General features: G+C 49.9%; 1 protein-coding gene across 6 annotated transcripts in view; it reads left to right on the top strand.

Annotated features, from left to right (window-relative positions):
* The first annotated feature begins 8,765 nt into the window (after nt 1-8,765).
* The window catches only part of FBXL18 (F-box and leucine rich repeat protein 18), a 41,979-nt gene continuing 25,264 nt past the window's right edge, over nt 8,766-25,480 (top strand). For 5 of the 6 annotated variants that reach the window (XR_010323700.1, XR_010323698.1, XR_010323699.1 and 2 more), the window contains exons 1-3: nt 8,766-8,894; nt 12,971-13,186; nt 16,251-17,794. Coding sequence is in view for 3 of the 6 variants with exons in the window: in XM_010596268.3 (XP_010594570.1) it covers nt 8,877-8,894; nt 12,971-13,186; nt 16,251-17,794 (1,778 nt within the window). In the remaining 3 variants the exon portion in view is untranslated. The other variant, XM_064296006.1, reaches the window with a different exon arrangement.

Below are 25,480 nucleotides of genomic sequence, written 5' to 3'. Positions count from 1 at the left end.
TCTATGGGTCCCATCCCATACGGAGCAAAGGAGAATGAAGCATACAAAAGAAACAAGGAAAATATTAGTTCAAGGGACTAGTGGACCACATGAACCACAGCCTCTAACATTCTGAGCCAGAAGAACTAGATGGTGCCCGGCTACCACCACCAACCGTTCTAACAGGGATCACAACAGAGGGTCCTGGATAGGTCTGACAGAGACTGGCAGAACCCCCAAGACTATGGCCTCTGGACACCCTGCTAACTCAGCAATTAAGCCTCTCCCAAAGCCCACTTTCCAAGCAAAGGTTGGACAGGCCTATAAAACAATAACACACATCAGGAACGTGCTTCTTAGTTCAGTCAAATACACGAGACCAGATGGGCAACTTCTGCCCAAAAGCATGACGGGAAGGCAGGAGGGGACAGGCACTGCACAAATGTACATAGGGAATTCGAGGTGGAAAGGGGGAGAGGGCTGTCACATTGTGGGGATTGCAACCAATGTCAGAAAACAATATGTGTATAAATGTTTGAATGAGAAACTAACTTAAGCTGTAAACTTTCGCCTAAAAAAAAACCAAACTCACTGCCATTGAGTTGATTCCGACTCATAGAGACCCAATATGACAGATTAGAACTGCCACATAGGGTTTCCAAGGAGCGCCTGGTGGATTTAACTGCCAACCTTTTAGTTAGCAGCCGAACTTTTAACTACTACATTACCTAAAGCCCAATAAAATTTAAAAAAGAAAGAAAGAAAACAGGACCACCAATGTCTCAAAACAACGTGTATACATTTTTGAATGAGAAACTAATTTGGTCTGCAAACTTTCAACTAAAGTGCAATTTAAAAAAAGAAAGAAAAAGAAAACACGGTCTCCGGACCCTCTGTTAGCCCGACTGGAACCATTCCCGAAGCCAACTCTTCAGACAGAAGATGAACTAAACTATAAGACAAAAAACGATACTGGTGAGGAGTAAGCTTCTTGGCTCAAGTAGACACATGAGACTATGTGGGCATCTCCTGTCTGGAGGTGAGATGAGAAGGCAGAGGGGAACAGGGGCTTGTTGAATGGACATAGGAAATACAGGGTGGAGAGAAAGAGTGAGCCATCACATTGGAGGGAGAGCAACTAGGGTCACATGAGCAATGTATGTATAAGTTTTTGTATGAGAAACTGACTTGAATTGTCAACTTTCACTTAAAGTACAATTAAAAAAAAGAAGAAAGAAAACAGGACCTTGGGGAAATGGTGGCAGTGACAGCCTCATGGGTAAAGACATATAGCCAAACTCATCCCATTATATGCTTTACATACGTGCAGTTTATTGTGTGTCAACTACAAAATAACTGAATAAATTTAATAAGTTTAAAATAATAATAAATCCAAAAATTTTAAAATTTTTAAAAATAAAATCAGTTTTGATCTGTGAAATGCATTGAGTTGGAACACCTCATTCTTGAAAAGATTATGTAAAATTAATAGCAATAACTATATATGTTTGTAGGTTGGAGGGGACGTGGAAGGGGAGCTGGTCTAGCGCCCTCATTTGATAGATGCAGACTCTGAGGCTGGCGGATCATATGGCTTGCCCAGGGTGTTCTAGCTAGTCTGACCAGATACTGGAAAAAGAAGTATCTTGCCCAACCTGTTGTTCTTAATTATGGATTTTGTGAAAAATAATAGAGTGTTAACGGTGATTTATATTAGTTCAATGTGTTTCTGTGTTTTAACTTTAAATTACACTTGTAATGACAAAATGTTTTAGAATCTTTTCAATCAAGCTGTTCACTTTTTGTCATAAATGAGACATTTGTACAACTGAAATAAAGCTGATGTTTTTACTTATGAAACACCCCCCCAAAGAATTTTAAAAATTTTCTCTTTACTTAAAAATAGACCAAAATTGAACAAACAAACAAAAACAAATACAGATTAAAATAGAGGGAAAAAAAAGCAATCATCATTTTATCTTTTTTGGACAAAAAAAAAAAAAGGAGAAAGGAATGAAGGAACCTAAAATCGGGTATATTGAATGGGGAAGTGGGGGCGGGAAGCAGACCTTGCAGAAGATTTCCTGTGAGAAGGATGTGTGAGCTAGCTGGCGGGGGGGGGGTCCTCTGGGAGTCACCGGGACAGATGGAAGATGGGAAGGGTCTCAGACGCAGGTACAGAGTAACTGGGAACTGAGGCCCAGAGACTGGAGACGGCCCACCGAGGTTGGAACGGAGGGGCTAGATCATGAAGGGGTATTAGAACAGTATTAGCTGTGTGGCCTTGAGAAGCCCTGTCATTGTCCATGTTCCATCTGAAAAATTAGGACATCACTAGCAACGTGGAAGGATGGTTGTGATTTTGTAACTATTTTTATTGGTTAAAGAATCTTCTATGACTTCTTAAAAAAAAAAAAAAAGTAATTGATTTTAAATTCGCCAAAATGAAAGACTTCAGAGAAATCCATACGTTGGGAAGTCAGTGATAAGGCATAGATTCTTTCTGGCAAATGGTAGCACCATATTTTATTTTTGGTTTTATTATTGTGGTAAATACATATGTAACAAAACATTTGCCGTTTTAACATCTTTTACTTGTACAATTCAGTGACATTAATGATATTCATCACGCTGTTCAAACATCACCATTACCCTTTTGCAAAGTTTTCTGTCACCCTTAACAGAAGGTCAGTGTCTCCTCAGCAGTGACTTCTCTTCCCCTCTACCTACCCCTGGTAACCACTAATAAACTCTGGTCTCTATGTATTTGCCTGTTCCTAGATGTTTCATACAAGTGGGATCATACAGAATTTCTCCTTTTGTGACTCTTTTTCTTTGTTAAGAGGCCATTTTTTGGAGCTGTTTTAGGTTTATAGAACAATTGTGCAGAAAGCACAGAGTTTCCATGTACCCCCACCTCCCCTCCCCCCCGCACAGTGTTTCTGTAATTAACATCTTACATCCTGTAGTATGTTTGCTACAATTAATGAAAAACTGTTGATACATTTAATGAAATAGTCTTGATACAATTAATGAAAGACTGTAGATCAAGGGTCAGCAAAAAGAGGCAGACCCTCAATGAGATGGATTGATACAGTGGCTGCAACAATGGGCTTCAATGTAGCAACAACTGCAGGGTTGGCGCAGGACCTGGCAGTGTTTTTTCTGTTTTACCTTTGGTCCCTGTGAGTCTGAACTGACTCCAAGGCACCTAACAACAACAGCAACAACATTGATACATTATTATTAAATGTCCTTCAATAGGTGAAGAGATAAACTGGTAAATCCATACAATGGAGTTATTCAGGGATAGAAAGATCTGAGCTATCAGGAAAAGACAGGGTGGAACCTTAAATGCACCTTGCTAAGTGAAAGAAGCCAGGCTGAAAAGGCTACATACTCTATGATTCCAGCTATACGTCATTCTGGAAAAAGGCAAAACTATAGAGACAACTAAAAGATCAGGGGTTGCCAGGCATTCAGGGGGAGGGGAGAGGATTGAACAGGTGGAAAATGGGATTTTTAGGGCAATCAAGCTATTCTGTATGATACTGTAATGGTGGACTCGTGACATTACACATTTGTCAAGACCCATGGGACCATACAAACCAGAAAAACCAAACTGACTCATAGCGACCCTATAGGACAGAGCAGAACTGGCCCATAGAGTTTCCAAGGAGTACCTGGTGGATTCAAACTGCTGACCTTTTGCTTAGCAGCCATAACTCTCAACCACTACACCACCAGGGTTTCCCATAGCACCATACAACGCAAATAAAACCCCATTGCCATCAAGTCAGTTCCGACTCATACTGACCCTATGGGACAGAGAAGAACTGCCCCATAAGGTTTCCAAGGCTATAATCTTTACAGAAGCAGACTGCCACATCTTTCTCCTGAGGGGCAGCTGGTGGGTTCAAACTGTTAACCTTTCAGTTAGCAGCTGAGAGCTTAACCACCATGACACCAGGGCTCCTCTACAACACAAATAAAAAACACTCTTGCCTTTGAGTCGATTCTGACCCATAGCGACCCTATATGACAGAGTAGAACTGCCCTATAGGGTTTCCAAGGAGTGCCTGATGGATTCAAACTGCTGACCTTTTGGTTAGCAGCCAAACACTTAACCTCCATGCACAAATAATGAACTCTAATTCCAATTATAGATTGTTTCCTTCTAAAGGCTCTGAAAGTGCAGCTGGGATACACATTTGACCTTGAGAGACCTTTAGGGCCCGATCCATTCCTCCCGGGGCCAGAAACAAGGCTGTGCGCAGAACCCCATCCCAGGCCATTCTAAGGGGGAAGCTGCCACCTTGCTCCTGTTTTCCTCTCAGTACCCATTTTACAGATTAGAAACCACAGGCTCAGAGAGGCCAGGTGGCTAGCCCCGGCTAAGCCGCATTATGAGTAATGCATCTGGAGCTTGACTTGGTCTGTTTGTGACCCTAATGCCTACAGAGCCCTGGCCACTGCCCTGCTCTGCCTCCCCAGACAGTCCACTGGGCCAGACATATCAAGGCTCACAGCACACAAGACCTGACTTTTCTCTTGTGGAATCTTGGCTCTGCAAGGACCCACGGACCCTGAGTAGTACAAAAAACTCAGGGCTTTTTCAGGCGGCTGACTCCCCTGTGAGGCAGCTCTGACCACCTGGAGTTCCCCTTTCTAATGAACTGAAACCTGTCTCCCTGGGATGGTCTTGCTGGAATGTCCCTCCTGTGCCAAGCGCCCCCTGTCCGGGTCGAACTCCACTCTAAGGGAACCACTCACAGCAGGAGTGCCCAGGCAAATGCTGGGCCTCTGGAACCCAGGTCCTCCCACCATCCTGACACCTCTTCATGAAGACCATTGGTGACAGCTGAGGGAGGCCACTCACTGTCACACTGGGGCCAGAGCACTGCTATTGCTGTGGGGCCATCATCTTCCATGTGGCAAAACTGAGGATCAGTGCTCTAAACTAGGGGTGAAAGGCTATGTCTGCTGCCCATCAGGGGAGGGGTGATGTTGATCAGCACAGGCCTGGGACAGGGGAGGCGCTGGGACAGTGCGGAGGGGTGACCAACCGGAGGACCCACCTTTGGCACAGGGAAAAGGATGTTCAACAGACTAGCTTCTGGCAGCCTCAGTTGTTGCTTGGCTTGCAGCCGTAGCATCACATAGCATCCTTTCTCTGTCTCCTGTCTCTAGGTCTCTTCTCCTCTTTTATAGGGATACCAGTCATGTAGGATTAGGAGCCACCCTACTCCAGTATGACCAAACTGAGAGCATCTTCCCTGAAACTATTGCCTTCAAGTCAATTCCGACTCATAGTAACCCTATAGGATAGAGTAGAACTGCCTCATAGGGTTTTCAAGGCTGTAATCTTTACGGAAGCAGACTGCCACATCTTTTGCCATGGAGCTGTTGGTTCAAAATGCCAGCCTTTTAGTTAGCAGCTGTGTCACCAGAAACCCTTAATAACCTATTCAAAGACCTTATTTCCAAATAGGGTCAGGTTCCCAGGTACAGGGCTTAGGACTTCAACATATCTTTTGGGGGACACAATTCTGTCTGTAACAACCCCCTCCCTCACACTCCCATCAGGCTCACCTTGGCCTCCCAATTTGGGGTGGGGGGCTTCTCTCTTCAGCACAGTTAAGGGGGCTGACTAGAGGCTTCCTCTGCCTTGCCAAGGCCTCTCTGGTGGGCACCCTGGTGGGTTCTGGAACAGAGATGTGGGCTCAAGTCTCAGCTTTGATACTCACTTGGCCCTTGGTCATCTCCTGGAAGATGGTGATGATAATAGGATACAACCCTCTGGGGTTTGGGGACATTTCAAGAGGGACCCCATGTGGAAAGTGCCAGTTACAATCAGGGGCTTGGGAGTGGGGGCTGCTGTCATTTATATTAGGGAAGAACTTCTTTCCTCCAGACCCCACTTCTAGATGAACTAGACGGGAAACAGACTACTGCCATCCCCTACATTGTTCCCCTACATTGTTCTCTACTTCAAGCCCTCAGGGGACCTGCACACCCCAAGCTCAGACCTGGCCTCCAGTCTGGTTCTATATCTGGGGCCAGCCAGGCCCTCCAAGGGGTGGCTGTCAGACCATGAGCCATTGGGACCGCCGTGAGAAAATGTCATCCCAATGTGACCCCTCTCCAGACAAGCCTGTGAGACAGGGAGAGCAGTGAGACTGGAACCCACTCCCACGTGGGTCTCCATAAACACAGCATGCAGTGCTTGCAACATACATGTTCCTAAAAATTGGAGCTGCCCATAAAATGTGGGACTGTGTCCTCACTGGGGTCCCTGAGTGGCACAGTTTGCGCTTGACTATTAACCTAAAGGTTGGCAGTTCAAACCCACCTAGCAGTGCCACAAAAAAAAGAGGCTTGGCATTTTGCTTCTGTAAAGATTACAGCCAAGAAAACTCTTAACAGCAGTTCTGCTCTGATACACATGGGGTCGCCATGCGTCGGAATCCACTCAACGGCAACTGATTTGGTTTTGGTTTTGGTTCCTCAGCAGAACTAATAATAGTCTGAGTGGTAACAGCTTCCGACATTTACACGCATGATCTCATGTAGCCAATTACTCCTTTGACAAACATTTATCCAGGGCCTGCTATTGCCAAGTGCTGTTCTAGCGGAGGACAGAAAATCAACAAGTGAAAAACACATCTAATTACTGATTATTGGGGAAAAGAAGGACTGAGTCATGGAGGCTGAGAAAAAGAATTACAGGCCAGACCTGCTCACGAGCTGTGACCAGGAGCAAAGCATTTCCCACAGAAGAGGAGCGTGTGCCACCGTAGCAGCGAAGACCTTGAATGTTTACCTATCACAGGCACAGGGTGGCTGGAGTGGGGGAGGCTGCAAGGGATAAAGGAAGCAGGAAGGGAGAGGATGGGGTGGGGGTCTGGAGGGTTAGAGGGGAGGCAGGGCCTCTGTGAAACTCCCTCTGTGCTTTCCTAGGTCAGGGTTCTGCTCCATTGTTTGAGATCCAGAAGTAAACACAGTAGTAAACAATGGGAGCCCCCCATTAACACTCATTTTTGTTATACCTGATGTAATTTTGAACTGTTGACTAAACCATGTCAATAAGAGCTAAACCATGAACTCCTTGAGGGCAGGGACTTGCCCGCCTCCACTATGGTGCACAGTAGGAGCTCTTCAGCAGTCTCTTCATTTTTGAATTCTTGTTGAGAATGTATACAACAAAAATACACGAATTCAACAATTTCTACATGTGCAACTCAATGACATTGATTACTTTCTTCAAGTTGTACAACCGCTATTCCCCTCCTTTTCCAAGTTGCTCCTCCCCCATTAATATAAACTCACTGCCCCCTAAGCTTCCTATCTGACCTTTTGGTTACTGTTGTCCATTTGATCCCATATAGATAATTCTTTAAAAGAGCACAATGCTTAAGGTAGACATGTTTTACTAAATAAGCTAGCCTATTGTTTGGTTTAAAGAAGACTTCAGGAGATATTTTTGGTTTAAGGTTTAAAGATTATCTCAAGACAACAGTTTTGGGTGTTCACCCAGCCTTTCTGATTCCAGAAAGTCTGGATTCCATGAGAACTTGGAATTCTCGTCAGGATTAACAATGTTGTTTTTAGCTGCCATCAAGTCGGCACTGACTCCTGGTAACCCCAGGCACAACAGAATGAAATGTTGCTCAGTCCTCCACCATCTTCATGATCTGCTCTGGTGCATTGTTGCAGCCACTGTGTATTTTAAACACGTTCTAACCTAGGGGGCTCATCTTCCAGCACCGTTGTTGTTAACTGCTGTTGAACAGGCCTCAACTCCCACACTACACTGAACAATACTCTGTTGTGTTCTCTAAGGTTTTCACTGGCTGATTTTTGGAAGTAGATCGCCAGGCTTTTCTTCCTAGCTTGGCTTAGCCTGGAAGCTCTGCTGAAACCTGTCCACCATGGGTGATTCTGCTGGTATTTGATATACTGGTGGTATAGCTTCCAGCATCACAGTAACGTGCAAGTCACCACAGTATGACAAACTGACAGACGTGTGGTGGTCTCAGTAATAACAATTGCCATTACAACTGCCATTTTTTTGAGTCTGTCCCTGTTTTCAGTCCTATGTGGTGAGAAGGAAATGAGGTTCACTGGGTGGTGATTTGAGACTTGAAATCAGCACCAGGATTCAACCCAGTTCTTTCTGCCTCCTGGGCACAAGCTTTTCCCACAAATTTTGTTAATAATAGACTTTTAAAAAATGCACGGGCTTAGGGGCAAGAGCGTGTCATTGATAAATTCATGCACCAGCAGTTATGTATTCAGTGCCTACTACATGTCAAGGAGTATTCTGAGTACTGGGGTCCTGTCCATGCTCACATTTTGAGAAAAGGGCAAAAAAAAAAAAAAAAAAAAGATACAGATGATGGAAAGAGGTATGGAGAAAAATCTTCGAGTATGTGTATGTGCGTGAAGGTGGGGGAGAGGGGTGCTGTTTTACGCAGGGCAGACAAGCACCTTGACTAGGACAGGTGGCTTTTTAACAGCAAATGTGAAGACCCAAGGGCGGGAGGGTGCCGGGCCGGCCCAAGGAGGCTGGGGTACAAAGACAAGAGCGCCCACATGGGTGGGAGGCGCCGGCCACATGGGGCGTTTCGGGTTAGCCGAGCTACTCTCCCCCTGGGCAAAGCCCAGAGGCCACCCGCGCCCTCGGAGTCGCCACACCCAACATGGCGGCCGTGCGGGGGCACGCCGAAGGGCTGACGGAAGTACGTATCGGAAGGCGCCGGAAGTGGCAGGCGACCCCGCCCCCTGCCAAGGTCTCTGTTGAGCCGCGAATGCGCCGGCTTTGAGCATCCCTGGCCGGGCAGGCGGGTGGCCCCGGGGCTGCAGCTCCGGCGGCCGCTGCACGGCCCGCGCACGAAATGGCCAGCTCCGGAGAGGTACGGCCTGCACGTCTCTCCGCGCTCTTCCCTGCCTCGGCGGTCCCGGCCCCATTCAGTCCTTCTCAGCCCAACCCCGGCCCCACTCGGTCCTTCCCATTCCCACGCTGCACCTGCGCTGTTCTTCCCACCCCGGCCCTGGACCCTTTCCTCTCCGACCCTGGTGTCGGCGGGTCTTGGTCCTTCCCTCCCGATCCATGGCGAACACCCCGCCCCGTCCTTTTGCTCCCGACCCTAACCTCGTCTCTGACCCCATCCAGCCCGTCCTCTCCGCCCCCAGTCCCGGCCCTGTCCTCCCCTTCAGTTTTCCATTCCTTGCCCGCCCCTCCGCCCTTCCAGTCTGCAGGCTCTTCTAGGCCTCCCTGGCCCTTTCCTCATGTTCCCATGTCTTGGCTCGGCTCTCGCAGCTCTGAGACTTTCCCCCTCCGCCCCACTTCCCACCCGTCTTCTCTCTCTCAACGGTCAATTTCAGTCTAGCTCACTTCCATCTGGAGTCTGCTTGTTGTGTGACTTGTGTGTGTGTGGAAGGAGTGATGGAAGAAAAGTCATTTCACCGGGGAAACTTACCCTGAAATTCCTCCCAGGAGTCTCCACAAAACTGGGTCCGATGGGGAATCCCAGTGCGTCCCTGTATTGTAGTGCAAGGTATTTTCTCTGCAGATAAGGGTAGAGGGAATATTGACTAGTGCCTCCCCTACTCCAGCTGCTCTGGGCCTGTGATAGGTAAACATTCAAGGTCTTCCCAGCCACAGCGGCAAACACTCCTCTTCTGTGGGAAATGCTTTGCTCCTGATCACACCTTGTGAACAGGTCTGGCCTGTAGTTCTTTCTGTTGCCTTCTGCCCACAGGTCTGTGTTCCTGTGTTTATGCCCGTCACCCTCCAGGGCTCACGTGATTGAACCTGCTTCCTAAGTCTTTGGGGTTTGTCTGTGTTCTGGGGAGACAGAATGAGAGGTTCAAATGTTTTCACAGAGTGAATAGGGGTTGCTGGCAGCTCCACTTCATTTGGAGTGACTTTGGCTCAGAAGTGGCCCTCGTGTCTTCTTGGTTGAGGGGGAAGGGTGTGGGGTAACTGTAGATGAGAGGATTGCAGGGCCAGGAAGCCCCATTTCCCCAAGGCAGAGTTTTTGGGAAGCCTGGCTGTGGTAGCAGGTTTGGGTTAGTTGTTTGTGCTTGGGGGTGATGACGGTGGTGATGGTCTGGTGCTTTGGTCTTATAGGGTCCTGGTTCTCAGGGCCCTCCCTTCCTCCAAGTACACATCAGCCGTTGAGTTTAGTGAATAAGGAGTTCCCTGCGTGGTATAAGTTCACTGCCCTGTAAGTTTCCTCTCTGACCTTTCAAGTTGCTGTTGTCAGTTTGATCCCATATAGATCTTTAAAAGAGCACAGTGCTCAAGGCAGACAGTCTTTACTAGTTAAGCCAGACTGCTGTTTGGTTTAAAGATCTTAGGGAATATTTTTGGTTTAAGGTGTAAAGATGATCTCCGGGCAATAGTCCCTGGGGGGGGGGGTCATCCAGCCTCAGTGGCTCCAGAAAGTCTGGATTCCATGAGAATTTGAAATTATCTTCCATCTTTTCTCCCTATGATCAGGATTCTTCTTGTGCTTTCTAAAGGAGCCCTGGTGGCTCAGTGGTTAAGCGCTTGGCTGCTAACTATGAAGAAAGATACAGAAGTCTGCTTCTGTAAAGGTTACTGTCTAGTGTGCCCTATAGGGTTGCCGTGAGTTGGAGTTGACTCCAGGGCAATGGGTTCTTTGTACTTTCTAGGTGGTTTTTATGAAAAATTCAGTATAGTTAGTAGAACTACAGAACTTATATGATGCTCAAGTTTTTTGCAACATGTTCTATGCTGTGTTCTCATCCGAATGCCTTAACCATGTGAGTTTTGTGACGGTTTTCTTACTTTGATAAGTCTGCAAATTGAGGTTCAGAAGGGGTGCATCTCAGGCTGGTCAGCTGGATGCAAAACCAGTCTTGTGACTTCAAAGCCCTTTGGTTTCCTCTTTACCCCAGGCCCTCTTGTGCCAGAGCCCCATCTCCCAAACTCACCTGATGAGGCTGGTCCCCAAGTCTCTCTCCTGGAGATGGATTCCACAGGCCTAGGTGGGGTCTGGAGTCCCTGGGTGGCACCAATGGTTACGTTCTAGTTGCTAACCAAGAGGTTGGCAGTTTGAAGCTCCCCAGAGGCACTGCGGAAGAAAGACCTGGTAATCTACCTCTGAAAAATCAGCCATTGAAAACCCTGTGGAGCACAGTTCTACTCTGACACACATGGGGGCTCCACGAGTCAGAGCTGACACAACAGCAGCTTTTTCTATTGTTGTTGTTAGGTGGGGGCTGGAACTCTCATTCTTGACAGGTTCCTAGGTGATTCTGTGATTGGACGCTAGGCAGTTGTGTGCTAGGGAAAAGTTTCTTATGACTGAAAACCCTGGACCCAGATTATAGTGACATGGTGCAGCTGAGTTCTGGGGTCTGACTGCTGGCCTCTGACCTTCTAGAAGGTGAAGCAGGAGGAAGGTATTGTGGGAAAGTCAAATGAACAGAGGGAGGGGAAGTAGAAGACCACCTGGCGTTGCCTCCCACTGAAGAAGAAAAGGTAGGAGAGACCGTTGCGCTGTGGTGAGCCCTGGAACTCTGGACCCTCCTGATAAACTTCCTGTTCCTGTAGAGATTACAGCCTAGAAAACACTATGGGGCAGTTCTACTCTGAAACATGGGGTCACTGAGTCGGAATTGACTCAACAGCACCTAACAACAGCAGTGACGACAACCCTGGCCGGGCCCTCGGGGGTCTGCTGTGGCTTTCTCTTTGGCAGATGAGAGAGGCTTCCTGCTCCCAGGGAGAATGGGTGGGAAGTATTCCTGAAAACCCTCTCTGAGAGCTCTGCAGGATGTTGAGCCCAGCAGGACAGGGTAAAGGGATTTCGCAGCCAGACTTCCCGGAAAACCCCTGGCTCCCACCCTCGCCCTTGCTGCGGGAGGTATGCAGACAGGCGCTTCCTCCACGGCCTCAAGGTTGCTATGGCAACAGGCAGGGCTTTCAAAAATTCGAAGCTTCCATCCTTCCAAATACGTACAGGAAGAAGGGTGGAGAAGGGGCAGGCTGGACCGGAGGGTTTCCTTGCAGACAGACTAGCCAGGAAAAGCAGTAGCAGTGATTCTGGGCTTTCTGTGAGAGTGGTCATCAGAGAGAGGGGACCCTTGGTGAGACATTTTGGGGTGTTTTAAAGTGTTGGGGAGGAAACAGGGTTCCGCCCCCCACTTTGTTGTTGTTTGCAGCTGCCTGCACCATCTCTGTGATCCGTTGTGGCTCAGACCATTGTGCTCCATAGGGTTTTCATTGACTGATTTTCGGAAGTAGATTGCCAGACCTCTCTTCCTAGTGTATCTTAGTCCGGAATCTGCTGAAACCTGTTCAGCATCATAGCAACAGACAAGCCTCCGCTGACAGATGTGTGGTGGCTGGCTAGAATCAGGCCTCGGCTTCCTGCACCAAAGGTGAGAATTCTACCACTGGACCAGTGATGCCCTCTCTGCCCCTCATGGGCTCCATTTAACATATCCTTCTGAATTCCTTTGTGCTCGATTTGAGGATTTCATGTCACATTAGCCCAGGGTGGGTCCCTCTCCTTCTTGGTTATATAAATGGAAGAGGCATTGATCATTTGGGTGGAAGGCCACATTTGGGCAGAAATCCGTTAAGCTTGCCAGGTATCTATAGCAAAGCAAAACGAAATGTGGAGACATTGGAAACACCAAAATGCGTTTCTAACCAGAAAGCAAGATAAATGGGAATAGGTTGCACACTTCCTATTATTTATTACTGATTTTCAGATTGAAAAATGTCATCTGTTTGCTGTGTGTCTTAGTTACAAGGATTTTTATGGTTTGTTGCTCAGTGGAGGTTTCTCTAATTTCATGTAGCCTTTCTTGCAGAATTTGACAAATTCTTTGCTGTGTGGTTAAGACTTCTAGCATATACTTTCCCATGGGTTTCTCTTGGCTTGTCTTCTTCCCGAACTGAGAGCCACTCTCAGGGAGCCCTCAGGAACTTGAGTCTCCCGATTTCCAGGACATGCACAATGAGGATGACCCAGGCACCTTGGCGGCCCCGGTGGCGGGCGGCATCCACCTCCTGGACTTCTCCGATGAGATATTGCTGCACATCCTGAGCCATGTGCCGAGCACAGACCTGGTGCTGAGCGTTCAGCGCACCTGCCGGAAGCTGGCGGCCCTCTGCCTGGACAAGAGCCTCATCCATACTGTGTTGCTGCAGAAGGACTATCAGGTGAGGTGGGAGCAGGGGCCAAGGGGCAAGCGCAGAAGGCTGGAAACAACCTGAATGCCAGCCAGTCTAGGGCCTGGCCCAGCCCTTCAGCCAGGAGGCGGGCATGCAGAAGCTTGGCTGAAACAGTCTCCAAGATATGTTAAGTGATAAGAGCAAGGGGCAGAAAAGTGTGTAGTAGGTTCTTGGGGAGAGGGCAGATATAGGTAGACATTGTTCCAGGAGAGAGGGGCTTCAGGCATGGGGACAGGAAGGAAACTGACTTTCTAGTAGGTACCTACGGGTGAAAAGCTGAGTCCTAGGCTAGATGTGGAAACCCTAGTGTCATAGTAGTTAAGAGCTACAGCTATCTACCTGGTGCTCCTTGGAAACCCTATGGGGCGGTTCTGCCCTGTCCTCTAGGGTCGCTATGAGTCGGAATTGACTTGACAGCAGTGGGTTTGGTTTTTTTGGATTTAGGCTAGGTGTTGGAGTTCTTACAGACATACGCTTCTCAGCGGCACAGTGGGAGTGCACCATTGTACACCCCACCTGCGGTGCAGGAGAGTTCCAGTTGCTCTGTATCCTTGTCAGCTCTTAGTGTTGTCAGTAGTCTAATTCTTAGCCATTCCCAAAAATGCCAAACCAAACCTGTTGCCGTCAACTTGATTCCAACTCATAGTGACCCTATAGGACAGAGTAGAACTGTTCCAAGGCTGTAATCTTTATGCCACATCTTCCTCCCATGGAGCAGCTGGTGGGTTTGAACTGCTGACCTTTCAGTTAGTAGTCAGTTGCTTTAACCACTGAGACACTGGGGCTCCCTTTAGCCATTCCATTGGGTGGGAAATGGTATCTCCTTGTGGTGTTCACTTGCATTTCCCTGAGGAAGGATGCTGTCACTCATTTTTTCATAAAGTACGGGCTGCTCGTATGTATTCTTTTCACAAGTTCAGGTCTTTCATCCACTTATTATTGAGTTATTTCTGTTTTTTTTATTGACTGGTAGGAGTTCTTTATATATTCTGGATACAAGTCCTTTGTCAAGTATATGTATTGTGAATATTCTTTCTCCTAGTCTTGCTGTTTCATTTTCTGGAATATCTTTTTTTTTTGGAGTTTTTTTTTTTAATTGAACTTTAGATGAAAGTTTACAGAACAAACTAGTTTCTCATCAAACAGCACACACATTGTTGTATGACATTGGTTAACAACCCCACGACATGTCAATACTCTCCCTTCTCAACCCTGGGTTCCCTATTACCAGCTTTCCTGTTCTTTCCTACCTTCCAGTCCCTGCCCCAGGGCTAGCACCCCCTTTTAGTCTGGCTTTGTTCCATGGAACTGTTCAATCTTTGGCTGAAGGGTGAACCTCAGGAGTGGCCTCCTTACTGAGCTGAAAAGGTGTCCGGGGGCCAGCCTTTTGAAGAACAGATACTTTTAGTTTTGGTGAGGTCCAATATACTGAATTTTTCCTTTTGAGTTCATGCCTTTTGTGTCATATTTAAGAAGTCTCTGTTAAACTCGAGGTCACGAAGAATTCTCTTAGGTTGTCTTACAGAAACGTTATAAGCTTATCTCTTAAGGTTAAGTCTAGATCCATTTTGTGTTAATTTTTTTTTATGTAGTATGAGATAGGGGTCGGGCTTCCCTTTTTTGTGTATGGCCGTCTCATTGTTCTAGCATCATTTATTGAAGAGATTTTCTTTTCATTGTTGAATTGCCTTGGAACCCGTATCGAAAATCGTTGATGATATATCTTACAGATAAATAAACAGAATTCTTTAGGGCCTTGACCTGAATCCAAATTTTAGGAGATACGGAAAGGGCTTCTAACTGTCCTTGTTGTTGCTGTTAGCTGGCATTGAGTCGGCCCCTGACTCGTGGTGACCCCACGCATAAAGGAACAAAATGTTGTCCTGTCCTGTGGCATCCCATAATTGGTTAGGGATTGAACTGTTGTGATCCTTGGGTTTTCACTGTCTGATTTTTGGAAGCAGATTGCCAGGCCTTTCTTCCTACTGCATCTTGTCTGGAAGCTCCACTGAGGCCTCGTCAGCCTCATAGCAGCACACAAGCCTCCACCAACGGACGGGCTTTGTCTGTGAATGGTGTTCATTGGCTGAGAATCAAACCTGGGTCTGCTGGAAGGCGCTCGGGATTCCCAACTGAACCACCACTGCCCCCAACTCTTCTCATCTGTTGTAAAGTGGTGCCTTTTAAGAAGACCTAGGGATATTTTCGCTTTAAGATTTAAAATCTCAGCATGTTTCTGAGGAGGGTTTAATGATGGGAAAATGTGTATGATATGAAGGGAAGCAGCAGCCACGGCTCGTGTGCTAGAGCCTGACTCGAGGTTTGTTCGTGGATTAGAAGGACTTGAGGAGCCTCGTCCAGGTGGGACCCGTGGTCCTGCTGGCTCTCTCGTGCTCTCAGGGCAGGAGGATTTGTAGCTTGGCCCCTCCGCGCTGGGTGTTTGTGACTGCTGGCTCCAGATAGGTTTGTGGGAAGGTATCTCAGTGTCCTAGGGCCACTGTTACAGAATACCAGAAACTCTTCTGTTCGTATAAGAATGGAAATTCACTGTTTCTCAGTTCTGGAGTCTGGGAGTCCAAAATCAGGGTGTCAGCCATGTTGATTCCTTCCAAGGCTCTGAGGGAGAATCTGGTCCATGCCTCTCACCTAGCTTCTGGTAGCCCCAGGTGGTCTTGGGCTTGCAGATGTACCTTCACGTGGTGGTCTTCCCCTGTGTCTGTCTCTCTGTGTCTCTTCTCTTTATAAGGGCATTACTTATATTGGATCAGGGCCCACCCTACTCCAGTATGACCTCACATTAACAGATAACTTCTTCAGAAGTCCTATTTCCACACAAGGTCACGTTCACAGGTACCAGGTTAGGACTTACTTCAGCATCCCTTTCTGGGGGATAGAATTCAACCCATAACAGAAGGGAGAGGAGGAGGCCAGCTTTCCCAAGTGTCTCAGGGTCCCTCGTGGCTCCCTGACTGTTGTAGGGGGTGAGTCCTCAAGGGGTGACAGAGATCCCTGGGTGCCTTCAGCCGTTTTCTCCCTCCCTGCCACCCTGCAGGCCAGTGAGGACAAGGTGAAGCAGCTGGTGAAGGCCATTGGCCGTGAGATCCAGCAGCTGAACATGGCCGGCTGCTACTGGCTGTCGGGCGCCACCGTTGAACACGTGGCCCGCTGCCGCAACCTGGTGAAGGTGAACCTCTCGGGCTGCCACCTGACCTCCCTGCGCCTCTCCAAGGTACTCTCGGCACTGCAGCACCTGCGCTCACTGGCCATCGACGTGAGCCCTGGCTTCGACGCCAGCCAGCTGAGCAGCGAGTGCAAGGCCACCCTGAGCCGCGTGCAGGAGCTGCGGCAGACACTCTTCACGCCCTCCTATGGCGTGGTGCCCTGCTGCACCAGCCTCCAGAAGCTGCTGCTCTACTTCGAGATCCTGGACCGCACACGCGAGGGTGCCATCCTCTCTGGCCAGCTCATGGTGGGCCAGAGTAACGTGCCCCACTACCAGAACCTGCGGGTCTTTTATGCCCGCCTGGCCCCCGGCTACATCAACCAGGAGGTGGTGCGCCTCTACCTGGCCGTGCTCAGCGACCGCACGCCCGAGAACCTGCACGCCTTCCTCATCTCCGTACCTGGCAGCTTCGCCGAGAGCGGGGCCACCAAGAACCTGCTGGACTCGATGGCCCGCAACGCCTGTCTGGACGCCCTGCAGTTGCCCAAGTCCTGGCTGAATGGCTCGGCCCTGCTGCAGCACATGCGCTTCCATAACCCCTTCTACTTCAGCTTCAGCCGCTGCTCCCTGTCCGGTGGCCACCTGATCCAGCGGGTCATCAACGGTGGCCGGGACCTGCGCAGCCTGGCCAGCCTGAACCTCAGCGGCTGTGTCCACTGCCTCTCACCGGACACCCTCTTCCGTAAGGCAGAGGACGAGATTGACAGCAGCATCCTGGAGACGCTGGTGGGCGCCTGCTGCAACCTGCGACATCTGAACCTCTCGGCTGCCCACCACCACAGCGCCGAGGGCCTGGGCAGGCACCTCTGCCAGCTGCTGGCCCGCCTCCGTCACCTGCGCTCCCTGGCCCTACCCGTCTGTGCCGTCGCTGACTCGGCACCCCGGGCCGACCGCGCACCCGCACCACCGGCTCTGCATGCCGTGCCACGGGGCTTCGGCAAGAAGGTGCGCATCGGTGTGCCATCGGGGCCCAGCCCCTTCGCAGGGCAGCCAGCGCCCCAACCCGCCTCTGTGTTCTGGTCGCTGCTGCGGAGCGTGCCTTTTCTGGAGCGCCTGGAGCTCATAGGCTCCAGCTTCTCCTCCGCCATGCCCCGCAACGAGCCCGCCATCCGGAACTCCCTGCCACCCTGCAGCCGGGCGCAGAGTGTCGGTGACGCTGAGGTGGCTGCCATCGGCCAGCTGGCCTTCCTGCGGCACCTGACGCTGGCCCAGCTGCCCAGCATCCTGACGGGCTCCGGGCTGGTCAGCATTGGCCTGCAGTGCCAGCAGCTGCAGTCGCTCTCACTGGCCAACCTAGGCATGATGGGAAAGGTGGTCTACATGTCTGCCCTCTCGGACATGCTGAAGTACTGCAGGCGCCTCAAGGACCTCAGGTGAGGGGGCTGGCCGAGGGGGCGTGAGGGGCCCTGTCTCTCACTGGGCACTCTGAATGGCTACCAGGCGCTCTAGCCGCCGGGTGGATGTGCCGCAGGCCTGTCCTCAAGCTCAGAGTCTGGGCGGGGGCCTTACAAAGGGATGTGTTGGTGACAGAACTTGGGGGTGGGGTGGGGGAAAGTGCATGAGGTCTGGAGGGGAGCCAGTAACCCACCAGAGCCATAGGGAGGGTTTGCAGGAAGGATTGAGACCTGAATGTCACATTGTTATCTTTATTAACCGTGCTTATCTTGGTGATTCTGTATATGATGGTGTTCTTAATATGTTGATGTTAGCTGCCCTCATCGACCCCCGACCCATGAAGACCCCGTGCACAACAGAATGAAACACTGCCCAGCCCTGTGCCATCCCCACGATTGGTTGCAGGTCGGACTGTTGTGATCCGTAGGGTTTTCACTGATTTTTGGAAGTAGATTGCCAGGGCTTTCTTCCTAGTCTCTCTGAGACTGGAAGCCCCGCTGAAAACTGTTCAGCATCACAGCAACACACAAGCCCCCACTGACAGACAGGTTGTGGCTGCACATGAGGTGTGTTGGCCAGAATCAAGCCCAGGTCTCCTGCATGGAAGGTGAGAGTCCCACCACAGAACCATGGGTGACTGCCTCATGCTGCTGATACTACTCTTATTTAATCCTGGTAATCCTCGGAGGCGGGTGCTCTTGTTCCCATACAACAGAGCTGCTAAGTGCGGGTGCCTGGATTCGACCCTGGGGCCTTCTGACCCAACGTTGCATTTCTTCAGGGGTGAGTAGGAGGTAGCCAGGTATTCTGGGAAGAGTTAGCGGCATGTGCACAAACCCCAGGGACTTAAATCTGCGCCACGTGCTCAGAAAGCCAAATGGTTCAGCGAGGTGGGACAGGGTTCAGTGTGGGGACGCAGGGAGGTGAGGTGGGGGTGGGGGAGACAGGGTAGGCGGGGCAGGACTAGGAGAGGGGCAGGCTGGATTTCCAGGTTGGAAAGGCCTCTGAGGTCAGCGTGAGCCAGAGGGGTGGGATGGAGGCTATGGAGAGATCAGCCGGGAAGGGCCGGGACCATGGCGGGACGGCTGCTTCTGGGGCAGGATGGCAGGGCCCCTCTGAGAGAGGAAAGGAGGTGGGACCTGGCTTCGGGATCCTGACCCCAGCTGCTGTTGGGCCCATGCCATTTCCCAAGCCTATATGGGATGGATTCCTACTAGAATGTTTATCCCCAGTCCCCACAGTTGGAAATTGGTGGGCTGAGCTGGGCTAGAGCTGAGACCCTGAGACAGGAGTGGGCCTGAGTCTTTACGGGGTGGCAGGAGGCCCATGGAGCTGGACGATGCCTTGGAGGGAAGAAGGAAGACGCAGAGGTGACCCTGGCTGCTGCGTTGGGAATAGACAGGGGCATGGGGAAGCAAGGCCACCGCCGGAAGGCAACACGAGTCATTCAGGTGAAAGTGACAGGCAGTGGCAGTGGGGGCGGCAAGAAATGGCCAGGTTTTGCCTTTAATCCAGAACATTTGCTGATTGATCAGATAAGTGGGGTGAGAGAGAGAGATCAGATGGTCCCTCAGATTTTGGCCTGAACGGTTGGACCGACAGGGTTGGCGCAGCCAAGACTGGTTGAGGGCGCACATGGAGTATGAGGGGCCGTCACCCCTGGGTGTGTGCTCTCCTGGGCTGCTGTACACAGGTCTGGAGTTGAGGACATGTGCCAGGCCAGGCCCAAGAGGGCGCAGTCCTCCACGTGTGGCTGGTTGTAGGCCGAGCGGCTCAATGAGACGGAAGGTTGGGCTGTGGCTGGCTCCAGCAGGGACTGACCAGGATGAGGCAGAGGATCGGTAGGGAGGCAGACAGGAGCTCCCGGCGAGGGGGAGACCGACCGAGCTGCCGTGCTCCAGGAGCCAAGTGTGGAAATGCTGGCACACGTGAGCTCTTAGCCGTCTGCTAGGTGCTTGCCACATGCTGACACGTGCTGACCCCTGAATACTGCCAGCGGTCTGCACGTCTAGGAGTGATTGTCTCCATTCTGCAGATGAGGAAGGCCACTCGCAGAGAGGGAATGAACTTGCCCAGTTCATCTGCTGCTCTGAGTGGGGTGGGGAGGGTTTCCCACCCGGGCCATGGAACATCAGATGAGATAATGCCCTGCGTGACCTCCAGCGGCCTGGATGGGATCCTGTGCCTGAGTGTCCCCATGGGAGCTGGGCCACGCACGCAGCGTGGCTTTTTACATTTTTGAAAAATTTCATTTTTGGTGAAAATATGTACATCAAAACATGTTCCTGTTCAGCAGTTTCTGCACATATTGTTCACTGACATTGGTTACATCTTCCGCACTACGTTAATCTTCTCGTTTTTTCTGTTGCGCTTATTTCACCCCATTCATTTATTCTCATGCCTCTCAAGTCCTTATCTATTCTTTAGAGTTACCGTTGCCCCTTTGGTCTCATAGAGATAATTTTTTTTAAAAAGCCCAATACTTGAGGGTAGCGTTCTTTACCCTCTAAACTGTTTTTTTTTTTGTTTGTTTGTTTAAAGATGACTTCAGGGGATAGTTTCGTTTCAAGGCATGAAGAGTATCTCGGGACAGTGGTCTCCTGGGTTCCTCCAGCCCTGTGTGTCAAGTAGTCTTGATTCCTTGGGAATTTGAAGTTCCGTTCCATGTTTTTTCCCGTTCTGTCAGGATTCCTCTGTTGTGTCCACACAGGGTAGCTTTTGAGGCTGGTGGCCTGTGGCACCTGGGCCACACATGGGGTTTTGTAGGCCAGCCTGGTAACGCGACCAGTTCCTGTGCCCAGTGGCTGGCTGTGCACCACGCCTACTCCGAGCCAGGACGACTACAGAGCAAACACGACTGAGACGCGGCCAGATGGTCCCGTTCCTCTGGGTTCCCACATCTGCTGCCAGTGAAACCTGGGGCCGGGAGTGAAAGAAGCAGGTGGTGCCCCTCGCTGTGGCATTCCAGCCCAGGAGAGGTGGCCTACCGGCTCACTGTGGCATTCTGGCCCAGGCGAGGTGGCCTCCTGGCTACCAGGGTAGCTGTACTTCTCAGTGGAGTCTTCCTGAGTGGCAGCTGGGGAGCCCAGGCCGGCTGCGCCCTTCTCAGCCACTCCTCCGGGACTCGGCCTCCATGGATTGGCGGTCCGTGCCAGCCTGCTCCTGGCCAGGAGCTGCCTCTGCTTCATTCTGCTAGGGCAGCTCCCATAGGGAGGAAACGGCGTGGGAACAAGGAGTTTTAGTTTGGTGGCACCTGGGCAGCAAGAGGATTACAGGCTAGGCAGACACTGGCCTTTTCTCTCTGAAGACTTGGTTTAATTAAGCCTTGCCTGGTAGTGGAGGAGGAGGCAGAAGTTACCCCAAATTTCCCCAGGCCTCTTGGGATCCAGAACCAGGGCAGCGTCTTTGGGTGGAAGCCCAAGGGAACCATTTCAGAACCAAACCCTTGCATGGCCTGAGGACCAGGTACCCTAAGAACCTGGGTGCTGGGCAAGCAGGATGAGGGGTAGGCCACCAGGGAGGCCCCTCACCGTGATCCTGTGGGCCCTCCTGTGTGCACAAAGCCAGGCGAGACCCTAGCACTCTCTGGGTGGTGGATACCAGCCAGCGCCTTGCTGGTGGGAGCTTGAGGGAGCACTGGTAGCGTCAAGGGTCAAGCCTTCCATGTCAGGCTCGTTACCATGGCTCTCCTGTTCCCTGTCCCCGCATTGGGCCCACTTCTGCCTTCGTGGGGGCATGTCAGGCCCCACTCGCCCTTGGGGCGCTGGGAGGAGGTCCAGCCGTGCTGGCTCCCTTGTGATCATGCCATTTGGGTTTTGTGGGGCATGGGGCACATGGAGTGCGTGATAGAGCCACACAGGGTCTGGTTCACAGGCCTCATCCTTCAGGGTAGAAAAATCAGGAAGTGGCTCTCTAGCTGAAAAAAAAAAAAAAAAATCTAAGTATGTACACACGTGCGCAGAAATAGACACATGTACACGCACACGTGTGCACGCACACGTATGCGCATGCACGCACTGGTTGCTTGGTGTGTAATCCTGAGGACTCCAGAGGGAGTGTCGCAGTAACACGAACCCGTACTGCCACCTAGTGGCCAACGCGAGAGCAGGCCTGCTGTCTCCGCCCGCCATTCTCTTGTTTTCTGCTGTATTGGGTGGGCCCTGTGCTCAGCAGCCACAGGTCCAGGTGGTTTGGTACCCCAAGCAGCCTCACAACTCCCACTCTTGTCTGCAAAGGGACACTTGCCTTAGGATTTTTTTTTTTTTGATAACTTTTTTATGATGTTTTTATCTAAAGCTCATTGATTTTTCTTATTTTTGGTGAGAATACACACTGCAGAACCCACTCCGGTTCCGCAGTTTCTAGACATAACGATCAGTGATGTTGGTTCCATTCTTCACGTTGTCGACATTCTTGTTATTTCTGTTCTAGTTGTTTCACTTCCCTTGGCCTTATCTCCCTGCCCCGCAACTTTCTCATCTGTGTTTTGAAATAGCTGTTGACCCTTTAGTCTCATATAGATAATTTTTAAACATAATACTCAAGGGTGACAATCTTTACTCTTTGGGCTAAATTGTCACTTAGTTTAAAGGTCTTTTTAAAAGATAGAAACGAGTGGTGTGTTCAGATGTTTTCATGTGAAAAGTGAGCCGCACAAAATTCAACTCAATAGTAGAAATGCCACTGTTTTGCTCTCTGGGCTCGGCCCGACCTAGGCAGTTACCTTGTCCTTGGCCAGGGTGAAGCAGAACGTCACGCATCCGCATGTCCTCTTTGCAGGGGTCTGGTGTCTGCTCCCACCCACTGCTGTCGAGTCGATTCCGACTCATAGCGACCCTATAGGACACAGTAGAACTGCCACGTAGAGTTTCCAAGGAGCCCCTGGTGTCTGCTAGTCTGTCTGAATTCTTCCCTCTGTTTCTTGAGAGATGAAATTCATTCAGTGGAATTTCTCTGTCTTCGCTTTCTCCCTGTCTGTGTCTTCGTATCCTCTTTTTTGTTCTTCCCCTTTTATTCATTTATTTTCCATTAATTTTTTTATCTTGATGAAAATATTCCCAAAGATGCACCATTTCTACAATTTCTACATGTGTAATTCAGTGACACTGATTACATTGTTCAAGTTGAGCTACCATTCCCGCTGTCCTTTTCCACATTGTTCCGCCACCAGTATCTTAAAGTCATTGCTCTCCAAGCTTCCCATTCAGCCTTTCGAGTTGCCATTATCAGTTTGATTTTACATAGGTAATTCTTTACAAGGGCAGGAAGCTCAAAGCAGTCGTACTTTACTAATCCATTTTTTGGTTCAAAGAAGACTTCAAGGAATAGTTTTGGTTTAAGGCTAAACTTGTAAAGATTATCTCAGGATAATAGTTTCAGGGGTTCATCCAGCCTTAATGACTCCAGAAAGTCCAGATTCCATGAGAATTTAAAGTTGGGTTCTGCATTTTCATCTCTTTTGGTCAGGATTCTTCTGTAGGCTATCATTAATCTTCTCCTCGTCTTAAAGGCCGCCATTCATATTGAGTTGGAGCCCACCCTCCTCCCATATGACCTCATCTTCGGTTTTTGTTTTTTTTCTTGTACTTTAGATGAAGGTTTACAGAACAAACTAGTTTTTCATCAAACAGTACACACATTGTTGTATGACATTGGTTAACAACCCTACATGTCAACGCTCTCCCTGTTCAACCCTGGGTTCCCTATTACCAGCTTTTCTGTTCCCTCCTGCCTTCCAGTCCCTGCCCCAGGGCTGCTGCGCCCCTTTAGTCTTGTTTTGTTCCATGGAACTGTTCAATCTTTGGCTGAAGGGTGAACCTCAGAAGTGACCTGTTACTGAGCTGAAAGGATGTCCTGGGGCCATACTTTCAGGGTTTCTCCAGTTTGTCAGGCCAGGAAGTCTGGTCTTTCTTTTTGAGTTAGAATTTTGTTCTACATTTTTCTCCAGCTCTGTCTAGGACCCCCTATTGTGATCCCTGTCAGAGCAATCAGTGGTGGTAGCCAGGCATCATCTCGTTGTTCTGGACTCAGTCTAGTGGAGGCCGTGGTAGATGTGGTCCGTTAGTTCTTTGGACTAATCTTTCCCTTGTATGTTTAGTTTTCTTTGTTCTTCCTTAGTCCTGAAGGGATGAGACCAGTGGAGTATCCTAGATAGCTGCTCACAGGCTTTTAAGACCCCAGACGCTACTCACCAGAGTAAAATGCAGAACATATCCTTTATAAGCTATGTTATGCCAATTGAGCCAGACATTCCCCAAGATCACGGTCCCCACAGCCCTCAGCCCAGCAGTTCAGTCCCTCAGGGAGTTTGGATGTGTCTGTGGAGCTACCATGGCCTTGCCTTGTACAAGTTGTGCTGGCCTCCCCGGTACTGTGTACTGTCTCGCCCTTCACCAAAGTTTCCACTTATCTATTATCTGTTAAGTGTTTTTCCATCCCCACCCTACCCCTCCCTGGTAACCATCAAAGATTGGTTTTTTTTGTATGTAAACCTTTTCCTGAGTTTTTGCAGTAGTGGTTTCATACAATATTTGTCCTTTTGTGATTGACTTATTTCACTCAGCATAATGCTCTCCAGACTCATCCATGTTATGAGATGCTTCACAGGTTCATGGTGGTTCTTTATCGTTGTGTAATAACTCTATCGTGTGTACGTACCACAGTTTGTTTATCCATCTACCTGTTGATGGGCATCTAGGTTGTTTCCATCTTGTTGCTCTTGTGAACAGTGCTGCAGGGAACATGGGTGTGCATATGTCTATCTATGTGACGACTCTTATTTCTCTAGGATATATTCCTAGGAGTGGGATTGCTGGATCATATGGTATTCCTAGTTCTAGCTTTCTAAGGAAGTGTCATATTGTTTTCCAAAATGGTTTGACCTTATCTTCATTTAATTACAGCTGCAAACACCATTTTCCCAAACAAGGTCATGTTTACGTGTACAGGAGTTAGGACTTGAGCATGTCTTTTGGGGGGACACAGTCTACCCCACAACAGCCCATTTCCCTGTTAGGGTTCTCAGCCTGTCCTCCTCTACTCCCTTCTCATCCGTCTTGCAGTCCGGCAGTCTGTGGGGTCCTTTCTCTTTCTCTCTGGCCCTCTCTGCGCATCACCCAACTCTCAGCGTGGAGGAGCTTGCACACCTGCAGCCAGCACTTTCCACAGGCCCTGGCATCATCTCCGGCTTCCGGCACTGTGTTTCCAGCCGGCAGCTGCACTTCTCTTTAGATTTTCCTCAGTTCCTCAAGCAGCGTGCCCCCCCATCATCACTGCACCCTCAAAACCAACTCCTGTGGAAGGATGTGGAATGCTCTCATCTACTCTGCTTTCCCAAATCCTGCCACTTCCCTGGGTTCGCCCCTTCTTTGTCCCCCTTGCTAGCTGTGGCCTCAGTGCAGACGCTTGGCACCTCCTTCCCGCCTGTCACGGGGGCTCCTGCCTGGTTGCTGCTGTGCACTCTCGGCTCTCCCTGTCCATCTTTCCAGAACCGACCCAGGCTGAAGCCTCTGATCCTTCATTGCTGTCTGCAGGCTGAGGTCTTAACTCCTATGCCTGGCCCACTTGCCTGAGCCCACCCCTCTGGCCTTGGGTCTGTCCAGTACTGTCCCCACCTTTCTGTTCTGGCTGAAGTAGCGCAGACCCTCCCAGCTCAGGTTCCCCAC

This window comes from Loxodonta africana, chromosome 12 (genome assembly GCF_030014295.1).
Source record: "Loxodonta africana isolate mLoxAfr1 chromosome 12, mLoxAfr1.hap2, whole genome shotgun sequence".
Classification (NCBI taxonomy): domain Eukaryota; kingdom Metazoa; phylum Chordata; class Mammalia; order Proboscidea; family Elephantidae; genus Loxodonta; species Loxodonta africana.
Note: the sequence above shows the minus strand (reverse complement) of the source record. Positions and strands in the feature narration are given on the sequence as shown.